Source organism: Micrasema longulum, unplaced genomic scaffold (genome assembly GCF_059751315.1).
Source record: "Micrasema longulum isolate JH-2025_06_02 unplaced genomic scaffold, ASM5975131v1 h1tg000406l, whole genome shotgun sequence".
NCBI lineage: Eukaryota > Metazoa > Arthropoda > Insecta > Trichoptera > Brachycentridae > Micrasema > Micrasema longulum.
In genome coordinates this window covers 1,203,625-1,231,017 of record NW_028277606.1, presented here as the reverse complement: position 1 = coordinate 1,231,017, position 27,393 = coordinate 1,203,625, and the positions used below count along the sequence as shown (strand labels likewise).

The following is a 27,393-nucleotide window of genomic DNA, read 5'->3' as shown; positions in this document are numbered from 1 at the left end:
CACTGTTTCTGAACTGGCACCCGAAGCGTAAGACTGATCACATTATTTTATACGTAACAAAAATAACCTAGATACGCTGCGATTTAAATCTCAATGCAGTGTCTAATGCAACATTTTGTGCGAAAAAGAGTAAGATGATACATAAATCAAAGTAATATTTTGACAAAAGATGAGAAAAAAAATAAAAATATAAATACAATATTTCATTAGTCCCAGACATGAAGCGTGAGTCTGATCACATTACCTTCACGAAACGGATGATCGAAATATGCTACATTTGGTTTACGAATACAGTGTCCTATTAGTCGGCCTCGCAGTGTAATGGTCAGCGCATTTGCCTACCATGCAAGAGGTTTCGGGTCCGATTTCCGACATGGTTGATATTTACAATTGTGTTTTTTCGAATGGAAAAGGGAATTATCTACGCCGAGAGGAAAAGTTATTACACTTCTTCGTAAACAGCGAACTAAATTCATTGAACACGCATTTGCGGTCGCAGGCCCTAACGGCATGGAATGCTCTCCCAACAGAGGTGAGAAACTGTCAGAGTTAAGTGATGTTTAGTATAAAAATTAAAACCCACTCTAAATCATTTGAATAAATCCGTAGCATGTGATAACAAAGTAAACTTTTTTGCTTAAATTACAAATTAAAAAAGGTAACATTAATTAATTGATTTATTTATACGGGTGTTCTTTAAACCTTGTCACATCTGAAACCACGATGATCAGTATGAGCAAGTAGACATATTGGCACATTAAAACAAATTTTTAGAACGACTAAAATCTTTAAAAATTAAAGATAAGTAAAAAACAAATGGTTGCTTACTTCTGCAGGAGAGAAACGAGGGGGGAGCCTGATACACTGTCAACCGCACGGCCGCGCCCCCCTCGCTTCTTCCCTGCAGATGTAAGCAACCATTTGTTTTTTAAATATTTTATTTAAAAACTTTCTAAAATTTTTTTTTAATATGCTATTATGTATTCTTGCCCATACTGATCATCGTGGTTTCGGATGTGATAGGGTTTAAAGAACACCCTGTATAAAAACTTTGAAAGAGCCCCTGAGGTATTATATTACGAAAATGGCGCTCTATAAGTTATCCATAATAATAATTTACATTATTACATTATTATTACATTTTTTTTTTTTTGCACCACAACAGGCCAGGAGGCCTAATTACAGTGGTGAATTACATCACAGAGCACCCAGGCTTGCGAAAATTCACATATTATTTTTTTTTGTGTTCTCACCGGGAATCGAACCCGGAACCTTCCGTGCGTGAGTCAAGCGTCTTGACCACTACACCACGGAGGCCGCCGATAATAACGATGATGATGTGCCCAATGTACCACTGGGTGCGGAAAGGAGAATGATGATGATAATTTATATCGCTGAATATATTTGAAACTAGTTTTTAAAAAACGATGTTTGTTCTTCAGTGCTGACTGCTGACACGAAGAGATACGTCAAACAGCAAGCAGGTTGTTCGTCAAGAATATGTACGTTTTTGATAGACGCAGACGTTGAAAATACGAAATGTATTCATGCGTATTCTAAGTCGCCGGGAACGGATATGTGCTCGTACATAGTATTCTGCATGCGAGATTCCATTTGTTATTTATCACGATGCATTTTGAGATATTTGCGTCGGTTTTTTTTCTAATCCGCGGCTCTCAGATCGGGAGGACGGGGGTGGCGGGGCGGGAGCAGGCGGGAGGGCCGGGAGAGGGTATATAAGGGCCGACGCATGCGCCGGGTCGCGTGTATTCCGAAGATCGCCGCGCGCGCAACACGACTTAACCGCTGTTTATTTCGGTTTGATCGGTCCATCGTCTCCTCCGTTGTCCCCGAGTTCAGTAGCCAGCCAGAAGAAAGATGAGAGTCTCCCTGCTGCCTTGCGTGCTACTCCTTGCCCTGGTCTCCGCTACCGCAGGTTAGTCTTATCATAGCGGACCAGCTCCGTGCTGCTTAATCCGGACGGCAATACTGATAGTGCAAATTAAAGCCCAGATCGCATCTTGCGACGTTTCGAAAATTGCTTCAATATCGCGAAACCATCACGAAATGATATTACCATAATTTCTACGCCCTTAAGATATTCGTAACAAATGCAATGGGACTTGTTTGAAATTTCTTCAAACACTGCTAACGGTTGTAATTTTCTGAAAAGTGTTTATTCAAGTGACTGAACAGATGAATGCATACCGTATAGCGTATAGTGGTATAGTGGCCTAAAGCATTGTGCCCGAGCATGTACAAGTGGTATCGGTGATTGCCTAAAATGTAACGAGGTGAATGGCACTTGAAAAGATTCCACAATAATATCTTCTCCAAATAACACTGTGTCATTTCTATCTCCTTATCCTCGAGTCGTGATGTACCGATCATTAGATTTGAACTCAAAATTTGACACTGTAAACTTACAAACTTGTTTATTGCTTTTTGTAAAAATTTTAAATTGGTAGTAATGCATAAAGTATGTGTTAAAACTAATTTCGAAAAAAATGTTTAATTTAATTTGCACACTCGTAAGTTATAAATCAAATATTATTAAAAATCCTGTACCCAACGCAGAAAAAAAATCCTCGAATGTTATTATTATTGAAATAATAAAACATAAATGTACCGTATGAGCTGTTATTATAATTAAAGACGTAAATTTTAATTGATTTATTCAGGTATATCCTTGATTTTCTTACTTGTGTTTAAATTGTATGTTGTTATAAAAATTTTGCCAAAATTAAATCGTGGCTTACAGTTTACGTAAAAGCTCGCGTAAATAAAATCCCAAAATACACAGCGATGAAAGGTAAATAGCGCACCGAGTGGAAATGCAATAAAAAACGCGTTTTTTGTTTTGCAAAAGAGTTAAACATCAATAAAAATATGAATGTATTATTTCAAACTTAAAGACAAGTAGAACAGATGAAATTTATAATATATTTATTTGGTCCAGTAATCATATTTTGGTAATATAAATAAAAACAATGAATCAAAATCATTTTAACGGTTGGCTGTCGCAGAGGTAATATAATTTCAATTACGGGCCGTCAGACTGCCTTATTCGTTCACCTTTTTTATTGAATGTATTAATTAAAATGTCCAGCCTAATATGACGAATGGAGGAACTGCGCAAAGGCCATACGCAGGATCCGAAAAGCATCATCGTTCCATCGCAGTGTCACCACAATGTCACCACAATGTCACCATCCGGCCCGTGATGTTCTTTGCATTTCTAATGGACTTCCATCCTCCTTCCCGGATAGGGACTCCTCACTAGGAATACCAATTATATCCGACCGCCAGTCACTTTCTCGAATTGACAGCTGAAAAATGTTAATGCAGATGCGCAGTATTATGTATAAAGAGATAACACAGCGGACCATGAGACAAACTTTCACGTTTCATAGTCACCTTTGTATCCCAGACTAGGTGTATATTATGTACCTGTTCCTACTAACTAGTATGTAGTAGCTGTAAAGAAATGCACCCATATTAACATGCACAGAGAAAGACCATTATTTCTCTGTATGCAGCATCTTCCGGTAGCTAGACATATTTCGGCATTACGTAAGCGAGCATTTAACTTTGAATTAATTTTTGTCTGAAGTTAATTGAAAAAACTAAAAAAAACATGCAACTTTCTTGCATGCCATTTCCACGCTTTGCGTCATGGAAAAGAAGAAATTGATACGTCACGCGAATTGTACAAGTTATTGGAAAGATTTAGCATATTTTAGCATGCACTCATAACTAAGGTTGAAACTATTTTATTCCACGTGAAAAGGTACAACTAACGAGTGGAACACGCATGGTGAGATCCATAAAGGGAATAATGACTTTAATATTAAAGATGCGATATTGATTTTTACTAGGTACTAAATGCTCGCACGCAATGCCAAAAATATGTATTCATATAACACTATCAAATATGTTTTGTTAGGAAAACACGCGACTCATGTCCATCATGGAGTGATGTAATTGAATTAAAGGTTTTGTGTATTCAGACGGCCGCGGGCCGGGTCGGTACCGGCCTGGTAGGTACCCATTACCCAGTACCAGCTCTCTACACTGAGGTGATTCCATATCCACGCGGGGGTTCGTTACCCGCCGCGCGCTGGTTGCGTAATTACATCGCATCGAAGATGTTCTGCGTTCCTCCTGGCGCTGCGCTGCAGAGAGCGGTCCGCGCGCTGCGATTTGTCAGTCTGACCTGGCACGACGAGCGGCGCCGCCGAACAGTGTCGATTCTCAAAAACCGCATCGCGAACCGATACCATTCAATGGCCGACATTTCTTACTTCGTGTCTCTTTACTGGTCAGGACCCCCTCGCGGACATCACGTTCGATTTCTTTATGAGAGTAAAAAAACGTAACACGATAGTCACTACTACAAAGATCTCGGACCGACAGGTGCCTTTGGACTATCGTGACCCTAGATAATGCGTAAAAAAATATATAGTAAAAAATAACGCGGAGATTTGTGATACGTAAAGGATTAATTTTTTTTCGCTAGACGATGTTATCTCGTGAGACCTCTCGTATAGGGTTGGTACGGTTCGCGGGATCCACCAGCATTCGGATATTATTTGCAGCTAATCATAAACAAAAAGGATTGTATTCAAATGAGATATAGAAAGATTAAGAATGATTCACAAACGCTTTTAATTGAGATAAAAAATAACGTTGCGAGAATGCCTGAAGCCATTGTATGTAAATGTGGTTATTTTTATTAATTTTTCGTAAAAGCGAATTCTTAGTTAAGATGACTTTTAACAGTTATTATTTTGCATAATACGCTATTATTTACACACATTAGAATGGCGAAGGTAACAACTATGTACAATACACGAGAAAAGTAAGAAGTTCCAACGTCGGCAGATCTGACGATCGTGGTCACGTTCAAATAACTCTCCCGTGTTCGCGTGGCCGTGTCACATTTTACCCTTCGGTACTGGGCCCGGTGCGCCGCGGAGAAACAATGGATGAGGACGAGAATAGAGGAAATGAGGACCAAAGTCCCGTCCAGCAATCAGTCTCTCTCGGAGAGGCAATAGTAATCATTTCTGCACAATGGCGACTACTTGGGAGGCCCGCGCCTGACGCCAACTGAGCGCAGCTGTATAAGAAAGTCAGCGGTATGAAAAAGGTAGAATGATTTATTTCATACGAACATACGAACGAGAAAAATGTTTCTTGTGTTTTTTTATCCGTATTAATTTAGTTTATAAATTTTATTATACGCTTTATATAGTTCAGAAGTTTGAACTATAAAGCTAAAAAAATAAAATATATAAGAATTTTCAAATATTATCTAATACTATTGATTTTAGTAGTTTCCGTTTCAACGTCTTGTATCTTGAACTTGCATTCATATATTTTTGACAATTACCCAAAATATTAGAATTAACATTTAAGTGAAAGAAATCTTTTTCCCCTTTTTTCAACATTAGCTTTATTTTTCTTAAAAGTTTCTCATAGCGATTAATATGGAATTTTATATTTAAATAATAAACAAATAATGCGGACGTTTAGAATATTGTGAATTCACGTGTGATAATTGTATCTATCAGGATAAAAGATATACCACATAATAAAATGTTAACAAAATACCAATAACAATGTGGTAACGACCTTTGTATGTGAACTTGCACCGATTCGACAGAAAATCCGCATTGAGCCGGGGCACTTGAATTGGATTTATAAACATGTACATACATACATATATATTCATACACACATTTATAAATAAATCATTGCTAAAAAATACTAAGGTCATTATTAAATAAAATTTCAAGTGCATGCATGCTTTTATATTATTTTATATTTATTATTTCCTACATATGTTGCGTCATTGCAAATTAAAAAAAGAATAAATAAATGTACACAATAAATGTGCTAAGTACCTACCTTAAATTAGTAAGATAATAAATACATACAATAATTATGAAGTACCCGCTACCCGCATAGAAAAACAATGTTATCACAAGATAGTTCGAAGAATTTTAACTACTTAATTATGCAAATTGCATTTTACCTTAGGTACCTACAATAAATTATAAGTAAATATCGCACCCCGGGAATAGTAGTGGCCCAACTCAAAATAAAAAAAATACAGGAGTGTAATTACACACACCCGATCTATCAGTAAACTTACATTCATTAGCAAAAACAAAGGTACAATTTAAGTTTCATCCGCTTGTGTCATCTAGTTTTAAACATAAAAAAAATATAACAATGGCTGGAAGATGCTACTATTATTTAAAAAAATATTATTTTGAGGAAAATATTATAGTTAAATATTGTCATTTTTTCTTTTAAGGCCACGTAAATATTTTTGTAAATTATGCCGTAAATTATACGGATACAAAATTTATTTAAAAACATTTCTGCATACTCAATTACTCAAATCAAAAACGAAAATATTTACGAAAAATGGGTAATTTTCTATTACACATTTATTTGTCTTGATATTTTTTAGCAAAATGTCTTAAGCTCGGAACATACAACTCATTTAAAATTAATTTATTAGACTAAAGTACACGTACAAACAAGTAATTTTAATTAGGTAGGTGATAGCTAATTTGCAAATTAGAATTTTCAAAACTAAGGTTTGAATCTAGAACCTTTTTTGTAAGTTGAATTTTTGATGTTAAGCACGATTTATAAACACTATGGTGTAAAAAAAACCCTGTATGTTATAGTGTAAAAGTGAGAGTAAATATTATTAATAAAATATTATTAGTTGAATAGTTTATTGGTACGTTTAAACTCAACATCAGAGGCTGTGAATAATAGAAGCAAACATATTGATAGTAGTAAAATAGTCTATTGGCTCAGTGCGTTCGAATGTTAAATAAGCCAATGTTAATGTGTTAGTGCCTGTCAGTAAACTAAGTAAATATACAAATTTAGTTGGTGTTAGGAGGAACACTAGAATATTTTATTTTATAAAGTTATGGCACGCACACATAAGGAAAGTTTATTAAATATTTGAATGGTCTGCACATTTGTTTGAATTGTCCTTTAGATGCTTTATGGTGTAGAAGTGAGAGTATAGATGATATTAGTAGAATAGTTTATTGGTACGCATAAACTGCACTTTATAGGTTGTATGATATAGAAGACAAAGTATTGACTGTAGTTGAATAGTTTCATGCTATGTTTAACCCGGCCTTCGAAGATTGTATGGTGTAGAAGATAGAATATTGATATAGGAGTTATCATATTTTAGTATTGATATTGGTTTGATAGTATTTTGTGTAAACTTCCCCTCAAAAGATGCATGGTGTAGAAGTGAGAGTAATGGTGTAAATGAAATACTTTGTGTAAATTGCTTCAAACACGCTGCATGGTACGGTACAGAAGTGAGAGTATTGGTGTCAGTTGAATAGTTTGCGTAAACTGCCCCTCGGAGCTAGCATGGCGTAGTCCGACAGCCCTCACCTCAGAGGGCTATTTTTAGCACCGGCATTAACCGACTCCGGCGGAACGACCTAAACATATTTCCAAGAGGAATTATGGTAAGACTGGTTTGCAACTGGCCGCCCAGTCCCGCCCCGCCCTTACAAGCGATTCACGTGTGATGTAACTTTATAGGGATCCTCTGGAAAACGTTCTAACAAGGATAAAAAACATGAAACGAGTGTAATCGATGGTTTGATAATATTAGATCCGCTATTAAGTATTACGAAGGTAGGAGGATCGTGTTGCGGTTTTCGATATTTTCATAAATTGTGCACCTACATTAATAAAACCGAGTTTAGTTTTGCTTTTCATATGTTTTTGTTTTTTATAGACTTGAAATGTAGGGTTGCAAATAATTTATTTTAAATAGATATTTTAAATTTTGCAGCGTTCTCGTATCACAAAGGAAAAAAAAATACAAGATTTACCGGAAAATAATGTGTCCCGTTTTTCATACTAGAAAAACTAGTGTCAAGGTACAGACCTTTTTCATTTGAAGTTTGATGGATAATTTCATACTAAAACTTATAAATAAACGAATTTTTCAAATAGATTAATAATTAAAATATGTTATATAACAACCATAAACCAAAATATAATACGAATTGAAAATGGCCCAAAAAATTTAATTATATGGGTGAATCATAAAAATGCAAACAGTATTTTTTTCACAAAGAAAATCAATATCGAATTAATTGTGAATATGGAAAAGGTATAATAACGTAGATGTTCTTTATTTGAAACTTTTGTGCAACTTACTTTGTACTTGGTGGCTTTATAGTTTCATAGCAATTTTTGATGGTTTACAGGACGCTGCATTGGTACACTAATCGCGAATGTTTTGTTACATGAAGGTAAAATGAAATATTTTAGAGTAAAAAAATATTTTCGTGTTCACAACGTTGGAAATCCAAACTGATACCTCTTGCATGGTAGGCAAACGTGCTGACCATAACGCCACGAGGCGGACGATCAACAATAATAAATCATATTTATTACTTACAGTTTCTTCAAATGATTAGGTATAGGACAAGCATAATTTATTATATCTTCAAAAATTAACATTTCAATAGCATGTAAATATACTATTTAAACCCAATTCGTTAAAATAGCATAATTCATTAAAATCGTTAACTAGAATTCATACTAGATGATGGGTCATGTGGTATATCGCAAACTCTGAATTCGGAAAAAGTTTATTTTTTATTTTTATATTGAATGTACCGATTGCCTAATATTGTAAAACCGTAACCCGAGTTCAGTTGAATAAATTTGTAAAAAGTTATTTGAGTTTGGGTTTAGAGATTGCTTTGTTTATAAAACCATTATTATTATTATTATTAAGAAAGCTTTAATATTGTACGGGGGTCGTTTGACGGTATTGTTTTTAATGTTTAAAATATATATTTACGAACCAAAATTTATTTACAAGTAATTCAAATAGATCCAAGTCAAAGAAGGAATCGCGTGTTAGAAATACCACAATGTAAAACAAGGCTCGCACAAAGACATGTATATTTTATAGGCCCAAAATTTTTTTCTTTTTTTTTTACTGATAATATTTCATTGATTCCAAACTTTCAAAACTTCCAAACTTTCAATCTTTGTCACGTAACGCCATCTATCGAAGGCTAGCTTTCCATCAAACGACCCTCGTATATAATTTAACACATTACGCGATTGCTGACAAAAATTTCAAAACTGTGATCGCGCAATTATTTAGAAAACGATACGATTTAATTTGAAATCCTAGGACATTGTTTGTTTCAAGCGATCCTCTAAATTAGTGGCCATTGTGGTGTCAGAAGTATAAGTTGAATTATGTTCCAGTGAATAAGGGACATAATCGCGAAGGGGCCTCTTGGCGTTACTTTGTATTACGGAATATCCGTATAGGGCACGGTAGGCGAGCTGGTCGTGTAGTGAGTGCGGAGGTTCTGCCATTGAAAGTCACCGATTGTTCATACTAATCTCTATAGCGGCATCTTACACAAATAAGGTTATTGTTCGTGGTAAGGACTAAGTACGAAATGTTATCTAATAAAAGGCAATGTTCGAATGGTTGTCCTCGATGAACTGAATAACTACTCTACCGATTTACTTGCGGTTTTCAGATAAATGTACATCTTTGCCACGAGAAGGTTTATAGCCCATAAAATCTTCAATTTATGAAATAAAAAAAGTTAGTAGCAAAAATGTTTTTTTTTATCCATCACCAGGGTTGCATTCACCGAAAATACGAATACATAAAAAAATAACGTCCATCCATTTTTTTAAAAATGGATGGACGTTATTTATTTATGTATGAAAAAGTTTGTTTTTGAATGTTTACAAACAACATTCGTATTAAATTTATTTGACTTTTGCAATTGTTCCCCCCACACACAGATATGTAGATCGCGTTTTTAATATATCGCATACCATTATTGTCCGCCTGGTGGTGTAATGGTCAGTGCGTGTGCCTACCATGCGAGAGGTCTCGGGTTCAATCCCTGAAATCGTCGAAATAAAATATTTATTTAAAAAAGGGATTTTGCACTTGTATAATATATTATAGTCCTCGGACTGGCATCTGAATCATATGACTCATCTTACCTTCTTAAAACAAAAATGATCAAGATACACTGCGATTAGTGTACTATGCACCATAAGGTGTGGAAAGGGAATTATGGTATCATTATATTACTGTCCATGTTTGTTCTAAAGGCTTATTCTGTCACAATTTCGTTTCGTAAATTCTTTCGTTCGTCATATATCCATCTCAATCTAACGCATTCAAAATCATATTTCGCTCTCGTTCCGTCTCATACGATAATAATGAATTTATGAAACTAATTAGCTTACAGAATTAGGCCTCTGTTAATTCAGTTTTTAAAATATATTATTTTTCATATGTAAGTGATGTAATTGAATATGGCCGTAAATACTATAGATACAAAGTTAAAGAACAATAAATATGCAAATTATCAGATGTTTAGTTGTTGTTTAAAATTACCCATTTTTCTAATTATTTGCGCAATTTTTATGTAAGGTTGGGGAAAAAGTAATTTTGTATTTGGCGCCCTTTTTTTCAACTAAATATATCTCGTTCATTATTGGTCACAGCGGATCATACAATACAGCGTTGTAAAGGTGTGAGTGTATACTACAAACGCTTGTTTGACAGTATAGTACTTGTTCGGTTCAGTCGTGAACTATCGTGCGTCGAGTATGAACTTCTCAAAGGAAGAAATTCGCCATATTTTACATTTTTTACTACCTGAAAGGGAAAAACGCGTAAAAAGCGAACAAAAAAATTGTGATGTATACGGGGCCGATACTCTTTTGGTTCGTGCTGCACAACAGTGGTTCGGGCGATTTCGTTCTGGTGTAGTGGAGGTGAATGATGCACCACGCTCTGGCAGGCCTGTCGTCGAAAATATCATGGAAAATATCGAGATAGACCGTCATGTTAGCAGTCGTAGCATCGCCCAGGAGCTGAATATCGATCGTAAAACCGTTTTGAACCATTTGCAAAAGGCTGGATTTAAAAAAAAAGGTCAATATATAATTTTTCTGTACGTGTGTATGTCACTGAACTCCTGGGGCTGGACCGTTTTTGATGACATTTTCCGTGTGTGTTAGATTCACAATTGGACCCGATTGGTGGAAAATTCTAATATCGAAAAATTGATTGCTGAACCAGCTTATGGCAGGCAAGCCAACGTTTGGGCTAGTATTCATATAAATATACAACACATAATGTTTATTATTAGGATGTGCTTAATGGATTCGGCAAAACGTATTAAAATTATTTATAAACTGAACGAAATATGGCAGGTACTGCCAGATATAATTAATTAGGATGAACCATCGTCTCAGACAGGTGGAGACTGATATTCCAGCCTTCCGAAGATCGCGTGCAAATATGCACAGACAAGATAAACAAAAACGAACGAGATTTTCAACAATTTATCTTCTTGACCTCCACGCGGTAAAAGGCAAACGGTACTAAATTGACTTCACTGTGCTTTGTTCTGTTTTTTTGGAATACACCGTCTGAGTCTGGAAGTTTTAAGGATTCAGTGGCCTATATAATAAAACAAAGTATATACCACATATGTGCTATATGTTTTAGGAGTTAGAATGACCTTCTACAATTTTAAAGGACTTAACCCTTCAGCCCGGGTGTTCATTCAAATATACACGAATTTAAAGATTTTTTTACTTTTGTACGTACCGAAATTCAAAAGCAGCGAGTTTATTTTTTAATTACTGGAACCCCTAATTACGTTTCTATTTTTAAGTATACTTCGGTAACAAGCATTACACCGAAAAATTTGTTTTTAACTTTGACAGTTAGCTTCTGTGGCCTTATGCTGCAACTAATTCGTTTCGTAAATTCATTCGTATCGCATGAAAGGGAACGAGAGCGAAATATGGTTTTGGATGCGTTAGAATGAGATGGATATATCAGGGGCGAATCGTCAAAATAAGCGATTATGCACAGCTTACCATTATATTTGACTTTCGATAATTATGTTTTATAGTAAATATGTTTATGCGGAAATAAATAAAATAATTGTTATTTATTATAAATCACCACCGCCATTTATATCTTCATACAAAAAATATCTATGAAGTGCGCCGAGCGCCCAGCCCGTTCTTAGTGAACGATGAAACTATCCGATTACCTCAGCTTATTCTCCATACAAAAAAGTACACTATATTTTACATCTTTAACCTAAGTCAGCTTTTTTAGTACTAAAACAAACTTTCAGATTACAAATATTATTTGAAGATTCTCTATTTGGAAATTAGTATTTCGAACATTATTTCCAAAGGACTGTTTTTCTTTGATAGGATACCGTTGACATATTATGTATCACATAGGACATGTGGCGTTCGCAGTGGTTGTTTTTGGCATTATTCATTTTGAAAGGAATCGGCCAGTGCTCAGTGTTGACAGTTACTGTTGAATGTATTGTATTAAAATTGTGTAGAATAAAGCTACGTACTCGTATATCGCGTGATTCATAATAATCGTTGTTTGAGATGATTTTTACAGAACCACATAAAAAATAGTCATTTGTAATTACAATACTTACATATTTTATGTACTTACATGTAGGTAAAAATAAATGATACTTTTTTCTGGATTACTTATAAAATCAATCACATCTCGCCACTGGGGTATATGACGAACGAACTAACTTCCAAAAGGAAACTGACAGAATAATCCTGCTGGCTAGTTTTTTTGTTTTGAAGCGAATTCCTGCCGTTCTTATAAATGATACGGAAGGCAGGTTTTAAGCACATTTCAGTAAAATCAAATTAATTTGATTGAATAAAAATAAACTGCAATATAATAACATTTTTTAAACTCATTTTGTCGGTTGATTATCATTTTGAGACCCATTGTTTAAAAATGAACGTTAAACAATTTCCAAAGCATCAAAGATTTAATAAAAAAATCCTTTAGTACACAAAATAAAAAATATTTTTTCTATCCACAGGAATTAACTCAGGTCTGAAAGGGTTAAGTGTAGGTAAACCAAGATTTCGTGAATATAGGTATTATATTCATAAATAAAGTTTGCCTGGTGGCCTGGTGGTTAGCGTGTGTCTACTATTCAAGAGGTTTTGGCGTAGATTCTGACATTAAATATTGATTTTAAAAACTTTTTATACGCTGCTATGTTTAATAGTCCCTGGACTGGCACTTGAAGCATCAATCTGATGCCGTCATGTAACTAATGATCAAGATGCGCTGATTGGTGTGCTAATGTTGTGCCTTATGCGCCATTAGGTGTGAATAAAGGAATGATGATGATAAATAATATAAGGGATGTTTGGACATTACATGAATAGTAATGATGAAAAGTAAATGGAATATTAGACATCTTTAAGAAGGGTAGTTCTTATGTTTAGGTTTATGGAATAAAATTAAAAATAAGAACTTACATTTTTTTTTTCAAAAATTGAAATTAATCCGCATACTTAGGTATAGGAAAGCGCGTTAAGCTACCATGCACGAGTCCATGAAAAATTAGTTTGAATGCTGTTCTTGGGGCACATAAGTACCGGATAAAGTGCCCCATACATCATTAGGGGCGAAAATCAGCAAGGTAGAAATCAGAATTTGAAAGAAAATTTATTCAAAAAAACTTTTGGTGTAACGGATTTTTGCATACAGTATTGTATACCCACTCACAGGCCATGCCTTTGTGGGAATTTTTTTTTTGGGTTTTTGTCATAGTGTTTTTTGTGTTTGTTTTTGCATACCTATTATCTTATCACCCAATGAAAAATAGCTGTTATTTTCGAATATTTATGTTTTTTTATTTATTTTATTTACCAATCTTTTGGTATATATTTTTGTTTTTTTGAACACAATATTGACCAATCTCTTTTTTTAGATCAATCTGTTTTTTGGTTGGCTGGAAGATATTGCTTTTAGCAATAAGGCGGCCAAAGTACTTATTCTTTGTACTTGAAGTTTTAAATAAACTAATATTATAAAATGGAAAGAAAACACTATAAAAAATAAAACATCAAAGTTTGCTTTTGATTTCGAGAAAGAATAATAAAATATCGTTTTTTTGCTGTAAAAAGGTAAGACAAAAACTCTTTTTGTGTGTCATTCGGTAAAAAATCATTCTCTTAAATAAATATTCTGTTCTAATGGACGTCAACTATAAAAAAGTTATTCACCTTTTCCCGCCATCTGAGTCAATAATCTTTCCTGGTCAAATATTGAATCGCGATGCAAATATTTTCTTACTATGACTGAGTCCTTAACGATAAATAGTGTAAATATTAACATTACCTCTTAATACATTGATTTATTTACTCAAGAAATAAGCACCTAATCATATGCATATAAATAATGGACGACATAATAAGCCTATTTTTTTTTCCAACATAATGCGCTGAAAAACGAAAAATGCTAATGCTAAACGCTGAAAAATGTACCGTTCTTCACATAGGCAAAAACAACCCCATGTATACTTATCTTTTGGGTGGTGTCCAACTCAAACCCGTAAAGCATCAAAAAGATCTCGGCATAATCATATGAATGGATTTAAAATAAGAAGCCCACATCACATCTATTCCCAAGAAAGCCAAGTCAATAATTTGTTTGATTAAAAAGGCAATCTAAAATATAACTCCAGAAATATTTCTTAAAATTTGTAAGACCTTTATTGGAATATAGATATCAAGTATGGAGTCCCTACTTTGCCAAATACATCGAGTTATTGGTAAAAGTTCAAAGATGTGCTATAAAAATCCCCAAATTACTCAAATGGATGCCTTACCACGGTAGATTGAAAGCAGTAGGACTTACATCATTGGAAGAACGACGGAAGAGAGGGGACTTGATTAAAACTTATAATTATAATAAGATACTCAATAATTACTATGACTGCCCGCTGCATGAGATGTATCAATTATATCCCAACACAAATTTATGCGGTCATAATTGGAAACTCCATAGTCCCCAATTCCCCTCAATCCCAAAAAAAAATTCCTTTCTAGTAGGGTAGTTTCAGACTGGAATAAATTACTATGTCTAGTTGTCTATTCCATTTCGGTCAACTAGTTCATAAACCGTTTGGATGCTTTTTTGAAGGAAGAAAAAGTTGGACAAAAAGCAGTACACGAGACATAAGCGCATCAGCAAAGGCTGCCTGCCTATAACAAATAATAATAATAATAATAGGCCAGGAAGCTTAATCTTAGCGGTGAATCGGATATTTATTTATTTTACAGAAAAATACAGCCAACAATGATTAAAAAACATAAAAAAGATAATATTGAAAGACAGACGACCAGCAAAGTTTCTAAATAAAATTCATACAAGTGAAATTTTTTTGTGTACATTTTTTTCAACATTTTAAATGTGTGCGTGCGTATGTAAATTGGTGTTTTTGTGTGTATTTGTATGAGAGTAAGTGTACAAGTGAGAGAGTTCAAGTGTGTGTAAGCGTGTGAATCATTAAACAGCAAGTGGGAGTGTATTGCAGCCAGATATAATGAGTTTCAATTAATTTTTAAATAAATTAAGGGGCATGTTAAATATATCAATAGATGAAAAAAAAAGTGGTTTGAACAAGGACGATAGAGGAAAGAGTGTCGTGCATTGATAGTGCTACAGACTGGCAGACTAGACTGGATATGTACAGAACACCTAGAATAAATAAAAAACATTTGATTTCTGAGATCTCACCGGGAATCGAACTCGGAATGATCGGTGTGTGAGGCAAGAGTCTTATACCCGTATGCAGAGACAAACCTTAAGGTGAGGAAAGTACATTCTATTGTCTTCACCTTCGGGTTATTCTCTGCATTTGAAATTAGAATGTACTTTCCTCACCTTAAGTATTGTCTCTGCATACGGGTATTAGCCATCACACTACGGAGTCGTCAATGTCAATGAAATTTGAATAAAGTTTCTTTATTCCAAGTTTCAAGTTCAAGGACTTTTACAAGCATCAAACGAAAATTGGATACGATGTCAGGCTTTCTAAGATAATACTGCCTGGAACTAAAAACTAGTTTTATAAAGGCTTAAAAGCGTTAAATGAGCTGCTAAAAAGTCTCTGGAAAGCTAGAAACGTCTCAACGTTTATAAGAGAATGCTTAAATTGTATAAAATTACATTAAAAAAAATGGGGATCGAGTATCAGACCTCTGATACGGTGTTTACAATACCACAACAAATAATAAACTGTATTTTTTTTACTTTTATAATACCTTAAAACGTCAGGACATGTTAATATTTTTTTTTAGATATTTTAATTACGTAATAATGAAACATCAATAGTCAGTATATACATGGTCAAATCAAGAAATAATAGGTAGATAACAAATGAAATAACATTTATAATACACAAATAAATTTACTGACTCGTTGGATAAATAAATTTATTTATTTTATTAAGAGTTCAAGTAAAAAAAAATACACGAACTTTGAGGAGCTTCTTCTATATCTTCCAGCCAACCAAAAAAACAAACTCGTCGGAATTTGTACTTTTTTGAAAAAATTACAAATATATAAATGCACATATTTACTTTAAAATTTATCTTTTTTTGGTGTTCACACGTGAAATTATTTATAAAAGTACTTGTGCCATACACATTATGATGAGGAATGTAGAAACAGGGTATGAGTTTGGAAGGAGACAGAATAAGGTGATTTTCACAAAAATAGCGCTATATAAATTATCCAAACATATATATATATATAATAGTATTTGATATGTTACGCAGCACTACCTTAGTAGAAATACTCTCCAGCTGAGTTTGTAAGTCCAACTACATAGCTAATAATGTACATATTATGTATCTGTATAATTTATGTAGAATGATAACAGACAAGGACATATCACTAAAGATAGGAACGAGATCAATTGCTCGACTATTTTACCGCGTCTATTTGAGAGTTGGTCATTTTTACCTGACAAATAATTTAACATGTAAAAAAACGATTCGAATTTAAACGAATCCAAATACGAAAAACTAACATTTGTTAAAAGTAAATGCGGACAAAAAAAGAGATTAATTATTATATAACACATAGGTACCGGGCTACGACTTTTTTCAGTTTTGTATTTCTGAAATTACTCCACGTGTGACGTCTCAAGTTCTCTTCGGCTTCTTCTCGGTCAGTTCGGCCGATTGGTCCGTTGACCTATCGTAACCCGGAAATCGTTTACAACTCTCTTATCATCGGTTGATTCACATGAACTGGTGACGTCGCTCAAAGTAGTTTATTTTATTAAAATATTTTTTATTATTAGTGCAGTACAAGTTTGCAGTACATATCAGTTATTTAATGCTCTATTTTTTTTTAAAATGCCATTTTTACGTTTATTTTCAATGGAAATTTTACAAAACTTGGTTGGCGGAAACTTTACACATACTGATTGTAACAATATAATTTCGGTCCTTTTCACAAAATGGTGTAAGATAAGTCATTTTTCAATAAAAAAATATAAAAGCGCCTTCTACGAATAATTACTTTCATATTTTCGTTAAGAATTACCATTTTTTTCTGTAAAATGTTCTCCATATCTGTTTAGATATGTTAGTCTTAATAATCCCGTAGGGGGTAAAATCTAGTCTTTGTCTATATACATTTGGATGAACTCAAAATATTGTTGGGTTATTTTTGTATACTATTTTTAGCAATTCACTTTGTCCGCAGTGACGAAAACGCGACAATAATTAATTAAAAAACTTTTTTTGGTGAAACTCTACTTTTATTTAGCGAGGTATTTGAAATTTAACCTGCATTGCTGGTGCACCAGAATAAAGATGGTTGGCACCTCGATGTTTTATTAAAATTGTTTATCGGCGGGATAAAAAAGTGCCAAAAACAATTTTAAAAAAAAACATCATTGTATAAAGATAATGATGGTGTTGTCACGCCACACGTTGTTCGCGCCTTTTGCAGACGTTTTGCACACCATTAAAACGTCCACTATCTGGGTTAACGTTTGTTTATTGTTGTGCTATAGTTTTTTTATTATAATTGATACCGTGCCGCAGTCGTCAGGTTTGATGTAAGGAGTCGAATCATCAATGGATAAAGTTGTATATTTAGAATTGCACTTGCGAATCTGCGGAAATGGCGCATGCCCCGAGTAATCGTGCTTATTGTATTCCGTTCACGAGTGAAGGAAAGCCAAAAGCATTAACAAACACCTGATACAAAGTACCGCGGCGGAATGCAAAGTCAGGGCTGGAGCGTGAGTCAGCGGGACGACAATCAATGTTCTAATAACTCGAAGGCAATCGTTCGCGACGAGGAAGAATGTCAGGCGAAAGGATTTGTGGTTTTCGAACACAGAAAAGCTCGCGAACACGAACATAACAATGTTGCAAAAAAGCTCGCGTTTATGATTATTTAACATTTTAGTGCACAAACCTTATTCTATATAAATAATTAATGGGAAAATTGATGTATAAAATGATTAAGTAAATTTGTTGTAATTTTGTGTATTCAAAAAAAGTTTGCCTAGTGAAAGAGACAAATAGAAAAGGTCATAAGTTCAGATTCAATAATAAAGAAGTCGAAGATATTATGTTTGCTAGAAACACTTAGTTCGAAATTTAGGAAATCCACATCGTTATCATAATTTGTCAAATTTATTTATTTCTTTATTTAAGGAACAATGACAGACAACTGGACATACATACACGGCGGCCTCCGTGGTGTAGTGGTCAAGACGCTTGACTCACGCGCGGAAGGTTCCGGGTTCGATTCCCGGTGAGAACACAAAAATTAAAATGTGATTTTTCTCAAGCCTGGGTGCTCTGTGATGTAATTCACCACTGTAATTAGGCCTCCTGGCCTGTTGTGGTGCAAAAAAAAAGGTGCAAAAAAGGTGCAAGGTGCAAAAGATACATACGTGGATACCACACAATATTATTATATAATATTTTTAGTCCAACCACCCTTTATAATTAATTTTTCATAGCATGAAATGTTTTACAAACAATAAATTAATAAAAATAATAAAGTAAAAAAAAAAAAAACTTAAAACATTACCAATGTCCTTGCAACTGGCTGTATAAATATATTATAATGTGTTTCATTTATCGTATTGTAAGCTGTTTCCCCTAAAGGTTTTTTGACATAAAAACCCATATTTATTTGACCAAATAACTACTTATTCAATTTGTGTAAAATTTCAAAAATAAATTTGATGTAGTACGAATGAAAAAATTATATATTTCTTGCCAAAGGAACCGTCGTGTTCTGAAAGAAGGCGGCATATTAAATTTATTTGAGTTATTTTACACGAACAAATACGTAGTTATATTATTTAACAAAATAAATACATACTTTTTTATTTCAAATATAAATAAAAAGTTCCGTATCTATTTTAAACTGTGTTTTTTTAACTCTCATTTTTTAAAAATTATTTTTATTTATTTATTTAACTTTTGTACATAATGTTATTTGTACATTGGCGGGCTTATTGCCAAATGGCAATTAATTAAAAAAAAACAATAAAATAAAAGTTTCATTTTTATAATTCAAGTTACAGAACACATTCCATAGAAAAAAAAGATTAAAAAGCTAAAGATATATAAAAATAGAAATAAACGTATTCGTTTATAAATTACCTTAAATCAAAACTATTACTCAATGGGAAAAAGGAAAAAAGAGGAAAGAGGAAAGGAGGAGAGATTAAGGAAGAGAAAGGATTCATCCCGGATTTCGCATTTCGAACGACAGACTGATCGTCCTTTCGTGTGACAAATTATTCATACATAGTACAAGCGCTTTACTTGGTATTCGTGTGTATTTCTTATACATAATAGCAATTATGGGAAAGTAAAACGAGTAAACACAATATTCTCCATAACACGTGCCCATCCATTTTTCGAGTGTGAATATTTTGAATACGTTTCTGAACATCACAGCGCGCGTCGCCGTCGCGAGGAGCTTTTACGCGCGAGTTGTGTTCTTGGGAATTTGATTTTCATATCACGTAATGTCGCTACTGGAATGATAATCGGAAGAGGAAGTGACGCCGCGCGTCGTGCGCTAGTCCGTAGTATTCTACCGAGTGATGCCATAATTAGCATCGGCATTGTGCATTCAAGATTAACCTGGTATAAAATTACGCCTAGGCATACACTGGTGGAATAAGGATGCGAATACCATCCTTATTCTACCACTATAATCAAGGACTGTATTCCCATTCTATTTCTACCACTATGCTTAGATTGCTTAGTTGTAACTTGATACTAGGTTAATAAGTAAGGCCCAAAGTGTGAAAAAACAAATTAACTCGCTCTCATTAAAAGCTGAAAAAAATCACATACGTCGTTGTTCTACGATAAATTCGCTACAGTATCATGTAAAATATATTTAAAAAAAACATGATGAATACTCAGTATATTAAAAGCGATCTGTAATTTGAAAATCTATCAAGTATACATATGTTAGAATCCGGGGGAAGCCTCGAGTATTTACAGCATATATTTTTGATAAAAGTTTACACAAAAATGTTTAGAAAGATTTTAGTATATAACATTACATTTTATTTACATGTTAAGGTAATAGACGCATTGTATCCGAATTATGCTATTTACATAAATTATTAAATAATAAAGTAGACTCATTTAACCTACTTTCCAAAAATTAATCTTAATGTCCCCTTTCGCGTGACAAGAAATAAGTATTTATTCCATCTGCCAGTCTGTAGCACTAACTATGCACAACACTCTTTCCTCTATCGTTCTTGCTCTAACTAGAATGTTTTTTTTTCATCTATTGATATATTTTACATGCCCCTTAATTTATTTAAAAATAAATTAAGACTTATTATTTCTGGATGCGATACGATCCCACTTACTATTTAATGATGCACACACCTGAGCACTTACTCCCACACTAATACACATAAACACACAACTACACTTACTCTCATACAAATACACATAAACACATCCTTTTGTTGTAACACAATTTAATAATATGGTCTATCTTTAAACCGTATTTAAAAAAAAGAAGTTATTATATCATTGTCGACTGTTTGTTTCTTTTAAATAAATAAATAACAATTGCTTTATAGTAAGGACACGCAAGCACGCAAAAAAATACGAGAGATCTTAAATTTTTCTTAACAATTCAAATCTCAAAGCGAAAATTTCAATTTTTAAAAGACACGTTATTGTATCTTTAATACCGTTTTAAATACTTTTGTCAGATTCTATTTATTTATTTATTCAAAATTACAAAATTAAATATTTGTGAACTTATTAAGGCTTTTTAGGCTATGCCCGTGTCAAGCCACAATAAAAATACATAGTCAAATTAATTAGATCAAATTATAATGACATAGAATCACAATCTAGAAAAAAAGGTAAATGTAATTAATAATCAAATTCCAATACAAGGCAAAAAAGATAATCAGAAATAATTTTTAAAATATAAATTATACAAATTAAGAATCACACATAATCAAATATACAAAATAGTGGTATCATTAAAATCAACAAAATAATAGTAAAGTATAGTAGTATTAAAAAAAAATAAAAAAAATAAGAGCATGATTTAAATCAACAAAAAAAGAATATATATATATAAAAGCATAATTGAAATGATAATTGAGTTATGTTTTCTAGAAATTCACTCAATTATAGTAAGAAATATAAGGAATAGGAGCAATAAATCATATGCCAAATAAAAGTACGTACTAAATTAAATTATACAAAAATACATAATAAGAAAAACATAAAAATTATCAATATATATAAAAAGCAAATAAAAGTAAAAGAGTATGGAAGGAAAGCAGATTTGTAAATTTTTGCTAATTTCGTACTTTAAAAAAATTGACAACCTCGTCCCTATCTCGTCCCTGTCTCCATTAGATACCAATTTATTGTGACGTAGATCAGGTATCTAAATGCTTATTAATAACTAAGTGGCAATTTGTAAGACAGCAGTATTGATTATCACAGGAGATAGGTGCAAATTAAACGCTAGCTACGGATAAATATTAGGAAAACGTTATTAAGAAAACAAGTTCCGTTGCTGCCCGAGAATCGAGGATCTTTCAATATTCAATTATGAGAATAATCGAGTTCAATGAATCGATAAATTGCGATTCACTGGCAACATCCGTATTTGGATCTCATAGTGCAGAAACAAGTTTATTTCAATGAAAACAAAATAAATACTACAAGAAGAAGTAATAATTATTATTTCATAGTTGCGGAAGGGGTTATCAATATAAAATAACATATATAATTTTGATAATACAGAATATGAATATGCCTCCGTGGTCTGGTCTCCATTATATGTCAATCGCATAAATCACATTGAATCAGTCCAACATCGCTTGCTTCGAAAAATAGCGTGGATGCTCTGACTAGAGAGAGATAATTATTCTTATGCTGAAATAGAGTCAATGTTAAATATTTCTAGTCTACAAAAACGTAGAACTAATATTGACTCCATATATATGTTCGGCATACTAAATGGTATAATCGATGTTCCATCATTACTGGGACAAGTAAAATTCAATATTCCGACTCGTAGATTGAGAAACAATGAAGTACTGTTCATCGATCAGCATAGAACAAACTATGGCCTAAATTCTCCAATGACCCGCCTTTGTCGTATTGTTAACTCAAGACAAGATCTGGACTTTTTTGGTTTAAGTTTACAACGATTTAAAAGAGCACTAAATAAATAGTCCAGATCTTATCTCGATGTCCCTTATGTTTGTCAATGCTTCATTCTTTTTTTAAAAATGTTTTAAACTATTCTTTTATTGTAATATTTAAACCTTATAAATTGTATACATGGACAATGTCCGTTAATAAATAAATAATAAAAAATATTTTTTACATCTCATGAATATGACACAAATTATTTAATTTGTTTTGTGTAAGTGTATAATTTTAATAAAAAATATTGCAGTTGTATCCAACTTAATAATATCGAGAAGAACCAACACCATAATTTGTACGAAATTTCATTTTTATTTAGATTAAAATTTCGATTAATTGTTACTTCGGAAAACTTGATTCCAATTTATTATTTTTCAATTTTTGTATTTGTTAAAAAAAAACAAAAAATAATATAATAATACATTAACAATATTTACATAGGAACTTGCGCATTAGAAGTTTCATTTACTTAGTATACTTGTGTATAGCAATTATTGTTTTTTAAAATGTTTTAAAAATACTTTGGTACTTCCTACGGGCGGTGGAATCAGTCTAAAGAGCAAACTACTTCAAAAACCTTACCCGGAGACTCATAAACTAGCGTTTAAGAATTACAATAATCATTAAATTGGCAATAAATTTGGGATTTTGAGATTCCGCCGTATCGTTTACAATGAAGTTGTTGTAAATCTACCGAAAAAGAATTTCACACGATTAATGCGTTACTTTCCGTTTGCCTCGGGTCTTTACATGTTAATATTATGATCGGTCAATAAAACCATTGATCAAATCTTTAAAACGACCCATGTCCACGGGACGATAAAAGCATGGATGTTTTCTATGGTTTTGTAACTTAAAATAAACATTTATATATATTTTTTAATAAAAATAAATATTTCCGTTCTTATGATTTACCGAAATATTCCATTTTTAGGGCCATTTTCAACGAGTCGCAAATAACTCACTATTAGGAAATGGGCTGTCATTGGCTGGTTTAAATGGCCACTTTACACACTGTGTAACATTCACCATTCTGCCTATGTATAAACATCCACATTTTCTCAACTCTTCCATTTGTTGACTTTTGTGAATTAAAAGAGCTGAAACCTTTATCATGTGGGTGAGATTTATCCGGTTGAACCAATTCACATATTAGGCAACGCCTGAAAACAATTTCCAATTTTTATGCTTCTTCTTTTACCAGTAAGTTAATTCAACAATGTTTAGAGTGCGTCCAAATGTTTGCAGACTGGCTGGATTTCCTGCGTAGGGAGTTATTTAGATCTAAATTTGTTGCAACAGAAAGGAAAAACATTTTAGGGTAGGGAATATGGAAATCTAGGCATTTACAGAGATTAATCAAACATTTTGAAATACTCAAAACATTGTTATTTTTGAGTTTTTCCAAATGTTTGTAGACAAAAGACTGGTTTTCACTCCTTCGGGAGTCATTAAGATTAACAAACAACAGCCGGAATAAAATTGTTTTCAGGCGTTGCCTAGTATGTGAAACAATTAAGTCAGATGAATCTCTTCACAAAAATAAAAGTTTCAGCTCTTTAACTTCAGTAAAATCAACAAATGGAAGAATTGGAGAAATATGGATGTATACACATAGGTAAAATGGTGAATGTTACACAGTGCGTAATGTGGCCACTTAAACCAGCCAATGACAGGTCATAAGCCTTGTAAATGCCTATACTTCTATATTCCCCTCTTTAAGGTATTCGCCATCCCTGTTGTAATTAGTTAATAATTGTTACATTAATTATCAATAAAAAAATAGGTACAGTAGTTAGGTACCCCTAAAATGATCAGGGGTACTGACCCGCTGGGTTATGGTCCTGCGTTGGATAGATACCATTATGTATTATATAATAAGTAATGTTGTTCATTTTCCAGTGCTCGCCATTTCACTAATAGATATCGAATAATCTATCCTATGCTCATGTGAAATGACGTATTGCGATAATACGCATTCCGCTTTTTATTTCAACTCCGGAGTTGCCTCGTACGAGGAAAGCAATTATTATAGATTGTCTGTGGTCATTCTTGACTCTGAAGAAACGAGTTATGAGGATTCAGTAGAATCTATAAGTGTAACAACTAGAATATTACGTGTTTATGTAATTATTACGAGATCGGTACACCGCCCTCGCCACCGCGCCGATGAAATTACTTATAATCAACGTGGAACGAAAAGGAATTATTACATCCCTGAACGACAGCAAGAAATACCAAGTCTGGCGGCCTCAGTGTAGCGCTGGTACTCCGCGATCGAAGTAAAAATTCAGTGCGGATAAATGAACAATGATGATGTTTATGATACCGTCCAAGGTGTAATGGCTAAAACCCTTGTCACGCGCACAGGGGTTCGGGATTCGATTTCCGGTGAGATCACAAATAGTGAGAATTTGTCGTATCAAAAACGGAAGTCTCAGCTTTCCAAAAATTATAAATGAGTGTTTTATTTTAAATTGAATTGTATGTATTTATCGAGCAAGCTCATAAATCATTCACATTAAAATGAACTGTCAATAAAACTGTCCACCTGAATTTTCGAAGGCTATATAGCAGTCCAAGAATGATATTTTAAAGGAATGGAGATTTTCGTTTTAGATGATAGGTTTTAATAATATTTCTCAAGCCTGGGTGTTTCATTATCATCATTCCATGCCCGCTACCTAGAGCCTCCACGCAACTCTATCGGCTGCCAGCTCTTGTGCGTCCTCCCAAGTCAGGTTCGCGTCCCTTAGTTCTGACATAAACTGCCGACGAAAAGTCAGCAGTGGACGTCCGGGTCCAAGACGTCGAGAACCTAATGCCTTGTAAAGTAGACAAGCGTGGTTAAGGCTCTCAGGAGGCATCCGCGGTATATGGCCCAGCCAACCGTATCGCCTCCCTTTGATGACAGTTGTCACCGGAGCTTGCTGCGTCTGTTCTCTTATTACTTCATTTCTCATTCGTTAAACCGCCGCACTCCCAAGATTCTTCTGAGACACCTATTCTTAAAACTCAGTATTATGCTGTTTTGGGCCCTAGACATGCAACGATAGGCATACGTAGAGGAGAAAATGTGTTATGCAGGCGTTATATAGGCGGCATTTGGTTTTCACTGAGTAAATTTTCGATCTCCAGACAGCCTTTATACCGTTAAATGTGGCGCCTGCTACTTCTAACCGCACTCCCAGTTATTTTTAAAAGTTGCTATTTTCTCTAACATATACTCCCAGGTATTTGAAACTCTCGACCCTTTCGATGATTTGGTTTGACTGAGTCAGGGGATTCAGAGTCAGAGCGTCAAGGCACAAAGTGTAACACAGTACATGGGTTTTTGCAATTTTGATTTTTAAACCCATGCATGCGGAGTATCTATTTAGCTTATCTGCAGTGTCCTGAAGACCCCCGACTGAATCGTCTATTATAACCGCATCATCGGCATACTCTAGGTCGCAGAGGTTTTGTGAGTGGGAGATAGATATTCCTCGATCTAGTTGAATTAGCCTGGATGTTTTGTGATGTAGTTCACCGATGCAATTGAGCGTTTTGCTATATTATGAATTATTTGTTTATTTGTTAATTGTTAAATAATTAAAAAACCCTTGTTTTCCCGCTACTACTATATGAATATTTTTTACTGATGGCCTGAGAACACATTTTAATCTTAATGATCCGATTTTAAATTGGCCACTCTAACAGTTATAATTATTTTATTGCGACAAGAACTGAATTAATTTATAACGGAGAACATTTTGAAACTAGTTTTTTCGCTGACGCTTAGATCGCATAAAATTAAACAAGTCAGCGAAATTAAAATGCCGGTCAAACGGTCGAATATTCAAGTTTTTGCCGATATAAAAATGTTATGTTTTAACTGCATGTTCGGTTATTGATGGCGCCACTATGCGGGAGCAACAGAGATAATGATTGTTACATTATACCTACATACATAACATACGTGGGGTCTTATCTATGTAAACTAACGTGTTAAAGGTAAAAAAAAGTTTAATGCTACCACCGCACACCGGTAGTGCAGATTTGCAACGCAAAAAGTAGTCGGTAATTGGTTACAAAGATCGTTAGTTCAGGGAATTAGTCGAAGATATTAATTCATTATTTGTTACCATGACTTCACATTCGTGGTAACGAACCTACTATAGATATCGATAAATTTTTTCGATTTTGAGGCAATTAAAAAACACTTAAATAAAGAAAAAAACTGTAAATTTAGAGCTATGATTATATTAAATTTGTCGTTGTGTATAAAAAACTTTTGGTTATGCAGAACAAATGGAGACTTTAGTACAAATTAACGAAAAGTTTGGTCATGTAAATCGGATGGATAGCGAAAGAATGGTTAAACATAGATAAATACATGGCCCACCCTACTGTACAGTGTACCTACATATTGATCAACTGAGATTCTGAGACCGATGCAAAATTAATGAATTGAAATTACCATACTTCCAATACATACTATTGTTAGGCTGATTTAAGATCCATACCAGGGTTATTATGGGGTATTCTAGAGTGTAGAAATTCTATGGTGGATCGTTATGGAAATGGCTTGGCATAATGCAACCTCAGGTCCACGGGTCGGTTGAACCCGGGTGACCTCACGTGCCAACTGGCCGAGGTCACTTCACATTACCAAGCAGTGGATTATCCCACACTGTGTGCACTACGAAACTCTTAGAGTCGTCTAATAACTACGAAACTTAAGAAAGTTATTTATGATTCTGGAAA

General features: G+C 33.7%; 2 protein-coding genes across 5 annotated transcripts in view; one reads left to right on the top strand and one right to left on the bottom strand.

The window, feature by feature from the left end:
• LOC148281813 (cytosolic carboxypeptidase 1-like) overlaps positions 1-27,393 on the bottom strand; it is a 205,160-nt gene that overhangs the window by 92,282 nt on the left and 85,485 nt on the right. The gene's annotated exons all lie outside the window — the stretch shown is intronic.
• nw (narrow) overlaps positions 1,767-27,393 on the top strand; it is a 57,471-nt gene continuing 31,844 nt past the window's right edge. For both annotated transcript variants that reach the window (XM_088226093.1, XM_088226095.1), the window contains exon 1: positions 1,767-1,936. In XM_088226093.1, coding sequence (XP_088082219.1) covers positions 1,879-1,936 — 58 coding nt within the window. In that variant the 5' untranslated portion in view covers positions 1,767-1,878. The remainder of the gene's footprint in view (positions 1,937-27,393) is intronic.